Source organism: Anolis sagrei, chromosome 4, assembly GCF_037176765.1.
Source record: "Anolis sagrei isolate rAnoSag1 chromosome 4, rAnoSag1.mat, whole genome shotgun sequence".
In the NCBI taxonomy this organism is placed as follows: Eukaryota; Metazoa; Chordata; class Lepidosauria; order Squamata; family Dactyloidae; genus Anolis; species Anolis sagrei.
Window position 1 is genome coordinate 31402666 of NC_090024.1, and position 14360 is coordinate 31417025.

The window sequence follows — 14360 nt, forward strand, 5'->3', positions numbered from 1 at the left end:
CTATTGTAAAAAAAGATAAAGGTTTCCCCTTGACATTAAGTCTAGTTGTTTCCGACTCTAGGGGGTGGTGCTCATCTCCATTTCTAAGCCGAAGAGCCAGCGTTGTCCGTAGACACCTCCTAGGTCATGTGGCCAGCATGACTACATGGAGCGCCGTTACCTTCCTGCAGAAGCTGTACCTATTGATCTACTCATATTTACATGTTTTCAAACTGCTAGGTTGGCAGGAGCTGGGCTAATAGCAAGAGCTCACCTCACTCCCTGGGCTTGCATTGCCGACCTTTTGCGGTTTAACCCAAACAATATTGAATTTAGAAAAACTAAAAACACAGTAAAAATTAAAAGTGTTGCATGTTAAAAATTCTTTTACCCTAATGGCCTCATGCCTGGTTACCACAACGAAACTTTATCAATTTATTGCTTTTGTTTGAAACTCTCTGAAATACATGAATTCTTGGGAGCATTTTCCAGAAAATATTATGAAAAATGAATAGTTTGAGTTAGTGCCCAGAGAATTTGCCTATCAGAAATTATGGTTATTCAGTGGGCTTATACGATTCATACCTATGCATCAGTAAGGAATAATAAACAGACCAATATTGCATGGCTGGATTTCCACTTTTCCCCTGCAAATCTTCTCTGCATAAGTCTACATTTATGTTGTTTTTATGTTTATGTTGTTTTTTGGACTATATTCTATATTCCTTATTCCATCTTCATGACAAACACCAGTTTCCTCCTACCACAAGGAAGAACAGTCTGCTTGCATCTGTGGTTCTTCAAGTGGTCATCTGTGACCTCTTCCTGATAGAGAGAGTTCTTTTGCAGTGGAAGAAAATGTTTTGGAAAGCAACATATTCACCTTTATTACAGGCTTTGAAATAGAGATTCACTAGCCCTCTACAGAGAAGATTTAGCTATAGATGTTTTGCATTGACAGTGTTTGGCAAGATGACCTTTGGGATTCCTTCCAACTGTACGTTTCTATCATTGTATGGCTCTGTGGCATCAATTGGTCTCCCTGGCTGTAGACTGGACTTGGAGCACCTCTACATTTATTTAATCAAATAGGAATTCCAGCAATTACTCCATTCAAGTTCACCTCAAAATTAAAATCAGTTAAAATCAAGGGTTCATCCAACTCTTATGTAGGAAAAGGTAAAGGTAGTCCCTTGACATTAAGTCCAGTCATGTCTGGGGTGTGGTGCTCATCTCCATTTCTAAACCGAAGAGCCAGCGTTGTCCGTAGACACCTCCAAGGTCATGTGGCCGGCATGACTGCATGGAGCGCCGTTATGTACTGTCCTATGTACTGTCCTATGTACTGTCTTATGTACTGTCCTAATAAAGAGACTGAAACTAACATTGCATGCTACAATCTTACCTGGTCCATTCAGGAAGTCTTTAATTTGCAATGTGATAAGAGGAGGTGGGATGCCACTTTTAGCATCAACTTCCCCTGCCGCTGTGTGTAACCACATCTTGCAGTAGTCAAGAGTCTCTGGGAGGGTTTTTCCTGGATCTATTGGCAGTAAGAATCAAGTTATGACATGTTGCTAAAACAGTAGCTAACAGTGTATTTGCCAACGGAAGAGTTATATACATGCTTATAGAATTAATATTCACATATGATTTATTTTTGGATAAACACAGTGACATGATCCATATACACCTCATACAAATCCTTCATTATAATAATTATACATATTTTGTTAGGATTACAAATCTCCAGTTACTATCCCCATCGAATTTAAAAAGGCATTGTCTGAGCAACATATTGGAGTTGTGTTTCTAAAACAAGTTTTTGATCTAAATTCCACCCTAATAGTAATGCATTTAAATTTTCCTTAGCCACCCTTTAAACATTATTTACACAAAAGTAAAAGCAAGCCAACAAGAGAAAGAATTAATGACACACTGGTCTTAAAGATCAGAAAACCACATGCTTGGAGATGCAATGGAGTGGTTCTACTTATGGGTTATTTGATACAGTCTGCAGTTTCACTGACATTGCAATCCCTTTTTACTGCTGGCTTTTGAAGTTAACTTCAGTAGCTTTTCCTCATGGCCCTCTTTAATGGGGCTCCTTTGCTCCATCCTTAACATTCCCAATTGTTCACATTTGGTACTTTTCATTTCTGTGTCTTTCTTCATGTTCTGGATAATGTACATGAGAAATCATCATTGCAAAGCCTTTTGAAATCTCAGCTATGCAGAATCTTAATAATAATAATAATAATAATAATAATTTATATAGCCTTTAAAAAAAGGGCTACAGTGCTTCAATATTTTAAAAGAGCATTTTTTTCAGAATTTCAGCTACAAAATTGTTTCACACTAGCCTGATTATGACATATTGTGTTACTCATTGCATTTCTTAATTGTCTTCAGTTATTTTTTTAGTTTTTCCCTCTATTCTTATTATTCTTGTAAAACAATTATACATAACCATAATTCCCATGCATTTTGTACTTTTTCATTCCCTTCTCCCTCCCCACTTCCACTTCTCCCTCTTCTCTGTTGACAATGTAATCTCCCCCCCCCCCCCCGTTACATGAGCCTTTTTTCGATTCTATCCAATTTTTTCTTCCAGCTTTCATCATCTGGTTTAACGACTTTTAACCATCTTTTAAATGGAGTCCAAATTTCTTTAATTTTCTTCTGTTTGTCTGACCATGTCTTTTTGCTTCTTATGATGTCCATAATATCCAGTTGCATTTGGTCCCACACATATTCATACCATTTTCCAAGTGTCCATTTCTTTTTTTCTTTCCAACCCCAAGCTATTACTGCATGTGCTGCTCTAAACATCATCATCGTTAATTCTTGGTCTTGGTCCTTAACTCTTCTATCATCATATATTCCTATTAACAAAACTTGCATATTTATATCAAATTCTATTTTAGTATGTAATTCTACCTGGTTTAGAATTTGACTCCAGAATTTTTGTATCTCTTCACACTCCCATCATGGATGTGAATACCATGCCGCCCGACTTCCACAATGCCAACATTTAGGATTTAATCCCTGAATCATATGTGCCAGCTGAATTGGTGTTCTATATCATTTCGTTATTATTTTCAGTTCTAATTCGTTGCATTTTTCTATTTTTATTTTATTTAAACCATTGATTATCTTTTCTATTTTTTCTCTTCCTAGGTCCCCTTCCTTTTCCCACTTGTCTTCCATTATTCTATACATAGATTCCTTGTCTTCTATCATTCTTCCATATATTTTATTAAGTCCTTTTTTGCCTCCAAATCTCTTCTAATATCTTGTCTATTATATTTTCTCCCTTACTACTTTCTTTCTTTTTAATTTGTTCCCAAATTCCTCTTAGTGTTAACCAATTTATCCCACCGCCTAATGTTTCCAATTGTTTCCATTCTATTAATTCCTTATTTTCATTATATAAGTCTTTGATTTTACTATATCCCATCAATTTTTTTATGATGCTCTCGTCCTCCTCATTTCTTAAACTACCTATCGGGGCTTCCTTTGATAAATATGGCATCCATTTCTCTTTCCATTTCTCCCATATTTTGAATGCTATTTTCCTTGGGCCTATTGTTTTTTTTTATTCCCTCTTTTAAATTATTTGTAAAGATTCCATCGTCTCCTTGACCTTCATTTGCTTCATTCCCTATTCTTATCCACTTCTCTTGCTTGTCCTCTATCAATTCCAGAATTGCTTTCAGTTGAAAAGCTTCATAGTATTCTTGTAACTTTGGCATTCCCCATCCTAATTCTTTATTTGACACATATAGTTCCTCATTACTTATTATTGATTTTATTCCTCCAAATATCCACTTGCTTATTCTCCATCCCATTCTTTGAATTTTTGTTGTGTAATCTCCACTGGTACAGTTAGAAACAAATACACTAAGTTAGGGAGGATGCACATTTTAATTACTCTAATTCTCATTGAAATACTGAAATTTTTATCCTTCCAATTATTCATTTGTGCCTGTACCTTTTCCCATGTTTTCTTATAATTATAATTGTCTTCAGTTATACAGCAATGCTTACAGAAAATATCACTTGGTGATGTTTATACAGTTTCACAACATAACCATTTAGTTCTCAAGATGGATTTCTTTCCAAGCAGAGTCTTTTCATACCGACACTTAGAATAAGCATATGGCAGTGTAGTGCAAAGTGGGCATATACAATCTGTCTTGAATGTATTTCTTAACCTAATCACATGATTCAAATAAAGCCTGGCATATGTAGGCCCGCAAGCAATTGCAAAGGGCACAAAGAAACCAATTGGCCGTGGCTTTAGCTGTGCACGGAAAAAGATTAAAAGTCAGCCAACTCTGAGGGCCTTCGGAACAATATATATCATGACTTGATCAGTTTTCAGAAACTGGCTTTTTATAGTAATATCTATACTGCATACAATATACTTTACCAACACAAAACAAATCAGTCCATCTCTTTTATCCCCCTTCCCACACAAACACATACTTAGATTAGTGCATTTGCTAAACCATAAGATACAGAGGAAAGCAAAGACATTCTACATTTTTATGCTGCAATAATGTGCCCTTTAGGAACAAAGATTTTGTCTGGGCTCTTGGAGTAACCACTGGCTTAACTTTAGACAGAGGAAAAAACATATTGCTGCTAACTTCTAAGAGAATCTGAATACACCAAAGCAAAGGAATTAAACACACTTTGCAATTGAATAATTACCCCACATAAACTGGTGTGGAGCAAGAATAAATCTATAATTAGCAGGCACAGCTACTAAACTGTGCTGAGCTGATGGTTCTGAGATTTTCTCCCCATATCTTGGGATAAGGAGATGAGATCAAGGGTAGTGAACTGAGAAGAAAAGAGTTTGACTGTATACTGCTGATCCCACTGCTGCAGGTTGCTTCAGAGCAGCTGCTAGAAGCTCTCTCAGGATACAGCACCAGACTCAATGGATGGGAGTGATCAGTGCAGGAGAATACTGAAAATCACTGGTTGATAAAGTGTTTTGAAATAAAGGATTCCCCCAGACAACAAGCAGCCAGACCTTGAAGATGCAAGGCCATTAAAGACTAATCAAGGTGGCCAATTGCAACATTCACATCTGCCTCAAACAGACAAGAGTTCTTTCTCACACCCTGGACATTCCAGATATATAAAACCCACTTGCCTAGTGACCAACAGACCTCATAACCTCTGAGGATGCCTGCAATAGATGCCGGTGAAATGTCAGGAGAGAATGCTTCTGTAATATGGTCACACAGCCCGAAAACTCACAGCAACCCAGTGATTCAGGCCACGAAAGCCTTTGACAATACAATGTTTTGAAAGTGCTTGGAAAGGTTTAGATATAAGTCAACTTTTTGAATACCCATGCATAGTCTGCCCTCTGCACCTACAGGTCCTGCATCCATTGGTTCAATCAACTACGGCTCAAAAATATTCAGAAAAAAATCCCAAAAAGCAAATCTTGATTTTCCCTGCACTATGCACTGTATTAATATGTAGGTATACCCTGCTATAGCTACCTTTCATCTCACATCCACAGATCCTCATGTTTGGATTTCAGCACAGTACCTAAAGGCTCTTCATGTATCTAAAGGCTTTATATGATATTTTCACAAGAGTTTCCAAGCTACCTATCATCTTTTAAAACATAGGAATGACAACAGTGTCTCATAATAAGAACAATAAGAGGATTAAATGGCATAATTCAGAATCTTACAAACAACAGCAATTACTGGGTTGCTGTGAGTTTTCCAGGCTGTATGGCCATGTTCCAGAAGTATTTTCTCCTGACGATCTATGGCAGGCATCCATAGTATGCTGGCATTTTCATGAGATGGACATACAACAAAAAGGACAAAAATTCCACATAGAGACATGTTGCTATATTATCTTCTTGATGTGCCTAAAAAACAACCAATCTGATCCTTAATCGTGAACCAATTTGCCCATGAAGAAAATCTGCCTATGTTAACAGAGATCAAAACCTACCTACAGTTTGGGAGAACAATTCTCCTTCGGTGTTATTTACCTTTGAAATAAACAACTCGATAGTACATACATTATAGCTTTTATGGCACAAATGATCTTACCTGCACATTTGTAATCTGAAGCTACACCTTTAAGAACAGCATCAAACACGGATATTTCCATCCTTTGCTTTCTGTGGTGACAGCTTAAGATCAAAGAAGGTTGAGATACAACAAGATGTAAAAATGGCTCCAACTGCAAGTCACCAGTTCCTCTGCGCCCAGGTTGTCGGACAATAGTTATACCCAAGGCTTGCCTAGCAGATGATCTTGTGGAAGCATGAAGACTTTCTAGGGATAGAAGACCCGTCTTTTTCCCAGAAGGTTGTGAATTGTTACTATTTAAGAGGTCATCTGCTGTTACTGAGGAAATACCTGCTCCAACAGTTTTCTTGCAGTCAGAATCAACTGTTTCTGCAAGGTTTAAAGAACTTTTAGTTGTTTTATCACCATCTCTCTGCTCTTCTGCTGATTTTGATTTAGATAAACTGGTAGAGGAATAAGTCATGAAAGAGATGCGACTTGCAGTAATAAAAATGTCAAATGGAATAAAGTTCAGGTTCTTCACGATGGAAGACTGTCGGGAAGGGCGTGCAATGCGGTGATGGCTTGTGCCACTGTGTTGCTCTATTTGAACTATTCTGATTTTAACACTGTCACTTCCAATGCCACTGTCTTGAGCGCCACTGTAACGGGAAGATGTTTCAACCACACCTCCATCAGATGTATCCATTTTCTTCTGTTCATGTTTGGAAACCTGGGAGGGAAAATTTTACATTAGCTTAAAAGAGCCACATCCCAAGTATTTCCATTTCAGCTACATAACACAACAGCTATATAAACATGAAGTCGAAAGAGAGAATTTAACTTGCCAAGTTAAATTTTAAAATAGGAATCACTCATGAAAACCCAGCAGGTGCTTGCTCCAGAGAAATGATGACTCACATTTAATGACATGCTGAAGAAAGATGTAGCAATAGAACAAAATACCTCTCACGTCAAACTATTTTTTCTTTGGATATCACTTAGGAAACCATTTAGAAAACACGAATATGAAAATACTAAATACCAAAATAATTGATGATCAACAATCAAGGAAATTTTAATTGACCAATTATCTGACTTTTAACATTTATTAAATGTAAATAGAAATCTTTTTATAGCAGTGAAGTAAATGTAAACCATCACAAACTTTTAAAGTAATACACTCTTTTAGAAGGAAAGGCTATTTTTATTTGCTTATCCCCCATTATGGTGAAAATAAAATGCGAAAATATGACTAAAATTAACGAACAAATACAAATGAAAAAAAATGAACAAACATGATAAAATGAATTCAGAGATTTAAAGTGCTTTAATAAAAATAGAATAAAGCTTAGGCACTGACCCTGTCACCAAATTATCTGCAATATAGGATGAAAACACTGAAAGGTGTCAGAGCATTGGTGTTGAGCAGGGGAGATGAAATTTATCCAAACAAGACAGAAATGCTGTGGCTGAGGGAAATTCAGTGATCTGATTGAGAATGTGCTACTTATTTCAGATGAGGTTGTGCTTCATCTCATAAAAAGTCAGGTATGGATTTTGGGAGTCCTCCTGCACTTGTCACTTAACATAGAAATACTGGTAATATCAGTGGCTGGGAGTATTTTTAGCATATTCAGTAGGCTCACTAGCTGCAGAAAAGTCAACTTGACTTCTTAAAATTTTATTTATTTATTCAATTTCTATGCATCCTTTCTCCTAGAATGGGACCCAAAGCAGCTCACAAAAAGAATCACCCAATACCTAACAATATAATTTCATAGACAATTAAAATCCTGAAAAAAAAAAACATTATAAAGGCATTAAAAGGCATACAAATGTAAAAATAAAGCATATACCTACCATAAGAAGCATCCCTGAAAGTGCTATTTTCTATTTCTACATTCTTACAAAGCATAACAAAAAAGGAATCCACCAGCACTTTTGAAAATAACTGGGAAGACAAAATTTCTAGCATTTTGTAGAGACAGTCTACTATGCTAGAAATCTCTTTCTAGTGTGGTCTCAAAGATGCTACTGAATTTTTGAAATATCCCTCTGTGCTAAAACAGATCAACACTGTTACTGCTTTGATTACTAATTAGCAATCATATGATGCATTTTAATTTCTTCTTCAAACACACAAAAATTAGCTCTATCAGAATTTTGTATACCATTCATCTTTTCATGCTACCATTTCAGAATGGCAAGCTGATGTATAAAATTCAAGCTATATTTAGCCACACCATAAAATCTTTTTAAAAAACACTAAAACCAGTATATCAACAATTAAAGAGAAACACTGACAAATCTATTAACCATTGGGCATCACAAATTAGATTGTTTTCAGGAAAGTCTCAATTTTGGGCTTAAATTAGTTTCTAAAGACAGGTAGTGCCACAGTCAGAGGTTATACTGACAATATCATATCTTAATGATCTAATTGAGCACACAGACAATACCGCTGAAAAGAATTTCTAGGATCCAGTTTTGAAGGCTATGGCAATAAAGAGTTTTTGAAATATCATATGGATGCTCTCTTGGAGAATATATAGCTATACATGTCATTTAGCCAGTTGCTGAGTTAGGATTTGCAGCTATTAACTTTAAAAGGCAAGATTGATAGTAAATCTGGGCACCAACTGAATATCCTTTTATATTAGTGAACAATTCCAAATGCAAGAACTCTAAAAGACATTCCTTGCTTTGTTATAAAAGAAGTAGGCCAATACTTTAAAGATGTCAAATGCACCAATATCAGCTTCCTGATAGCAAATGGAATGGTAACATTTATCATTGAGCTGCATTAATATCAGTTCACTTACTCTTTACATAACCCATTTAAAATGAACAATAAAAGTTTTCTTTAATTAGCTACTGGTGTGCATTAACATGATCATGATTAAACCATAAAAACCAACTGTACATTACTCAGGTCCCCTATCACATGTGTTTCAAATTATTTTAGTTGAAAATGTACTTTGAGTCCCTTTTAAAAGTTCAACCTTCTGCTTTCAGAGAATTAAATGCATATTACTGCAGTGGAGAAGATAATGTTTCAGACCTCCAGGCATATATTAAACACACTGGCAGCACATTAGACAAAATGCTTTACTTATTAGATACTTCCTATTCTAAACAGTGTCATCAAAGGCTAAAAACAAAATCCATATAAAAGCTGCACAATGCTTCCACACAGAACCTGTGCCAAAATCCCTGTACTTTCCAACTAATGAGGAAAGGATGTGCACTCTTAACATATGAATGTAAGATTTTCCAAGCATTTACTTTAGGAAACAGTGCTATTGATTCCATATGGCTTATGTTAGATGAAACTGTATTGGTAAAATAACCTTTGAGATATCTGGCATGATAACCATAATTAAACAGTATTCAAAGGAATAAAACAAAGGGCCATGCGGTTTCACAATGGCTAATTAAAACAAAACGAAAAAAGACTGCATGTCATCTATCAAGATAAATTGTTATTGTTCTAGAAAAACTTTAAAATACTGATAAAACATACTTTTAGATAAAATCTAGAAGGACTGGGGAAATACTTGTGGCTTAAAAATGGATAGTTTGGTGAGGAAAAGTAGTACAGGACTTGGAAATTTTGTACGCTGAGAGAACAGTTTTAGACATTTGAGCATAACCAGATGCCTCTTAAAAAATCAGAGGAATTCTGCAGTTTCTCTGTCTGAATGCAATGTGAAAAAGTTTGCGATTGCTGAAACATGTCAAGCTGATAGTTTAGTTATTAGATTGCTTCAGTACGGTTTTTTTTCATCCTTCCATGTCACAGAGAACCCCCCCCCCCCAAAAAAAAAAAAAAAGGTGATGAAAGCTATGCTGGTAGCTAGAAGACTTTGGCAAATTCTTTCCTGTCATGTGTTGAGATAAGTGACTTTACTAGCTTAACCCCTTGAATTCAAAAGCATCAAGGGAAGGATAAAGAGATAGGGACTATATAATATGTGTCCACCCTGTTGCTGGGTATCCGAAAACATAAATATGCTCAAGTGTTTTTTTATTATTATTATAAGGACGATGATATATCACAAAACATTTTCGGCAACCTAACCATTTAAAAGATCCACATTCCTATATATTAACTGGAAAACAATTTTATGTATTTTATCCAAGTCCCAAAAGAAACAAGGAAATGTAAGGCTGTTGTGTGCCTTCAAGTAACTTCCAATGTATGTTTGGTCCTTAGACAAACTTATCATGGGGTTTTCTAGGAAAGGTTTGTTTACAGAGTGTTTGCCATTGCTTCCCTCTGAAGTTGAGAGAGTGTGACTCACTAAATGTCTCTTTTCCTTGTTTCCTATAATATAAAATTCTGCAATATTCTAATATAGTTTTTTTTCCTCTGGAGACATGGTCATGTTCCCTGTATTACCAGGTAATGTTTCTCAAAGCCTTATGCTGTATACCGCTAGCAATTGGCAGTGGATTGGCTATTGTGTGCACAAAATGTGGGACTAGGTAGGCCTTTTCGTCTGATCCAATATGGTTCTTACCATGTTTTTAATAATGTTAATTGTTGCCACCAAAGTGGAATAGGTTTTAATACATACTTAGATAGTTTGGGTCACCATCATTATCCCAGTGAGAACATTGTTAAACCCAGAGCCTGTCTTTAAAGATGGAAACAAATCCACTTTTCCTTTAATCCACATCTTGTGGTATGAATATATATACCACTGTATTTGCAGCAAACCCCTCTACTAGTTAAATATACAGAACCTCGCACTAGCTCTGTCCATGGCAGTATATACCTTAGTTATATCCCATGTGGATTACTTTAATGTGTTCTACTTGGTGCTGCCTTTGAAGATTGTTCAGAAATTTCAGTTGGTCCAAGACCTGCAGCACATGACTCCATTGTTGTAACAGCTCCACTGGCTGCTGATTTGTTTGCGGGCACAATTCAAAGAGCTGGTTATGATCTATAACGCCTCATATGGCTCAGATCCAAGCTAGTTGGCAGATTGTATCTACCTGTATGAGATGGTCTGGATTTGGAGTTCAGTAGAAGAGGCCCTTCTTTCAGTCCCACCACCATCATAAGCACAGTTGATGGGGGACACAAAAGACGGGTTTCTTAGTGTCAGCCCCCAGATTTGGGAACTCCCTTCCCAGGGAGGTCAGAAACCTTTTTGTTCAGGCTTTAAAACAGATAATTTTAAAAGAATGGGCCAATTCACTAAACTTGCATTGTTTTTTTTAAGCTTTTTGTTTTAATTGATTTGTTTGAAAAAGTGGAAGCACCTGTACAATTTTAAGTCTATGTTAAAATTTACCTTTTATAATTGTATTGTGTTTTAAGACTGAGTTCTGAGAAAAAGTCAGGTATAAATAAATAAATTTGATACATTATCAAGTAACTAGTTCACTTAAAATAAAAACATGCCAAACATTTCATACCTGCATGAAATGGGAATGAAATGGAAATATCTAATAAAAATTCTTACATGAAGAATAAGACCGTGCTTATCTTTGTGACTGTATGAAGTAGCTGATTGCTCTTTTTTGGTTTTCTCTATCAGGTTTTCAAAATATTTGAAGCAGAATGTGGTATTTAAAAGTTTTAAATAATAGGTAGATAAAAACACCTTTGGCCACACTTTATAAGCATACCCTCATGGTCCCATTCTGAGCAAGTAAAAAAACATATGGAGTTTGCACTAATAAACCCCCATAATAGTTTGAACTAATAAGTAAATGTTACTGGTTACACTAAATTTTTCCCCAACTGTAACATTATTGTCATGAAATGTTTAAAGCATTTATTACAGAAAGTTAACAAGACAATATCATTTTAATGTGTTACTTCTAGCTCTAGCTTGCACTACATACAGAAAAATCTGCTTCGCTCAGTTCTCATACATGCATGAATTAATGGGTCAGGGACGTGTGTGTCATCCAAGACCACCTGGGGTTGGAGGGCAACTACCTCCTCAATCACTTTGCCCAAAAAAGGAAGTTTGGACACTGGTCTGTAATTATTAAGGTCCAGGGGATCCAGGGAAGGCTTTTTCAGCAGTGGTCTAACTACTGCTTCTTTTAAACAGGATGGAAAGTTTCCCTCCTTGGGAGATGCATTCATAATTTGTTGTATTTGAGATTGAATTGCATCTCCTCCTGGACGACCAGCCAAAATGGACAAGGATCAAGAAGGTAGGTTCTCTTTCTTACTTGCCTCAGCAGCTTGTCCACATCAACAGAACTCACAAATTGAAACTGATCTAGTGTAATCCCCTTTATAGAGCTGCTCGATACCTCATTAGTGGCCTTTGCTCCAATGACAGCATCTAACCAATTATGTGAGAGATTTTATCTGCAAACATGGTAGCTTCATGATGTGAAAGTGCTACTGCAGATATTTAGTTTATTGTATCAAAAGAAATTAAATTTATATATATATATATATATATATATATACACACACACACACATACATACATATATATAATGGATATTCATTAAATTATGTTACATTAAGTCAAATACTAGCTATGTAAGAAGTGTGCACATCCATTGTTTTAAAAAAGTAAGTTTTGTAAGTTTATTTATTTATTTACTTTATTTATACCCTACCTTTCTCACCATGCGTCTAAAAATCCCACAATTAAATCATAGTTTTAAAAGCACAATACAAAAACTAAAAAAACAATTAAATAATGCAATGTGGATTAAGGTAAGAAACATTTAAAAATATAATATAAAGGTAAAGGTTTCCCCTGACATTAAGTCAAGTTGTTTCTGACTCTGGAGGGTGGTGTTTATCTCAATTTCTAAGTCGAAGAGCGGGCATTGTCCATAGACACCTACAAGGTCATGAGGCCATCATGACTGCATGGAGCACCATTACCTTCCTGCAGAAGCAATACCTATGGATATACTAACATTTGCATGCTTTTGAACTGCTAGGTTGGCAAAAACTGGGTCTAACCGAGGAAGCTCACCCTACTCCCCGGATTCGAACACTAACCTTTCAGTCAACAAGTTCAGCAGCTCAGCGGTTTAACCTGCTGCACTACCAGGGGGCCTTAATTTATAATTTATACTTATTAAAATATAATAAATACACTTAAAATAGCCTTTAATACTCACAATCCTCACTCAGTTTTATCTGTAATAAAACTCACAGTTCTATTACAGATAAAGAAAAGTTTTACAAAATCTTTTTGGAATAAATAGTTGTGATGTACATATTTGAATATGTAACAATGTAAAATAAAAACTTATCTCCTTAAGTATAAATGTAATTATTTAAAATATAAAAGGTCAAAATATAAGTGGAACCTTATCCACTTAGCAACCAAGCTAGTCTACTAAAGTGTTATCAATTTGAAGATTTATTTAAGTTATACATAAAACATAAAACAAAGCTCTGCTACATTTAATCAATATTTTGATAGTTTCCAAAAGAGGATAGTTAGAACAGGCATCTTTTAAAATCACTACACTAAGGTTAGACAAGGATGAAAGAAATACAATCCCAACAACAAAGAGGTCTGTCTCATATAACCAAATAAGATAGACTTTAAAATCTGGACTGTGCCCAATCTTGCACTTAACACTCAGATTAAAACTGCTTCATCCATAAGGATTAGTTCTCAAACACATTGCAAACTAAATAAAAAATAGTTTAGATTTAGTTACCTTTAAAAATCTGCTTTGGCTAAAGTACATTATTTAGTATTCAGATTTTGGATTATACAACTTTTGTTAAGAGAAATCATCTATGAGGATCTCCTTAGGCGATTACTGACTTGGCCATTAGTCTGGATGCTAGATTTTAATAGAGGAAAAGGGAAATATTATGTCTTTAGCAACAAATATGACATAATAGATTGCAATAAATGTTTGGAATAATAGAAGAACTCAAGGTTACATGAGTCGGGTAGTTACTTCTGGAGAGTCACGCTAAAGAATTAGAGGAAGACCTGATTTTGCAAGAAATAAGTGAAAAGTAAATAGACGACCTTGCTCTGCCAGCAAATAAATGCTTAGGATGTAGTGTGCCAGATATTTAAGATAGCAGGCATGATTAATAGCTTAGGCCCTGTAAACTTCCAGACCACCTCTACTGCTTTTTATAAGAACAATGCTTAAAATCAACTGAGAGCACTTTTTTTGACCATATAGCAATGTTATCAAATTCTAACACTAGAATTATCAAATTCTAACACTATAAAATGTATTGTTGGTAGATTCTCTTTTCTCCTAGAGAAGAGGTGAGCAATAAACCAACAAATTTAACTCCAGAGTATACTGGGGAAAGTTTTTCACTATGCATCTCCAAAATAA

At 35.5% G+C, this 14360-nt stretch overlaps 1 protein-coding gene across 3 annotated transcripts in view; it reads right to left on the reverse strand.

Moving 5' to 3' along the window:
* Positions 1–14360, reverse strand: part of VPS13B (vacuolar protein sorting 13 homolog B) — a 382845-nt gene that overhangs the window by 121789 nt on the left and 246696 nt on the right. For all 3 annotated transcript variants that reach the window (XM_060775658.2, XM_067467340.1, XM_067467339.1), the window contains exons 34-35: positions 6078–6771; positions 1385–1522 (exon numbers count right to left, since the gene is read on the reverse strand). In XM_060775658.2, coding sequence (XP_060631641.2) covers positions 1385–1522; positions 6078–6771 — 832 coding nt within the window. The remainder of the gene's footprint in view (positions 1–1384; positions 1523–6077; positions 6772–14360) is intronic.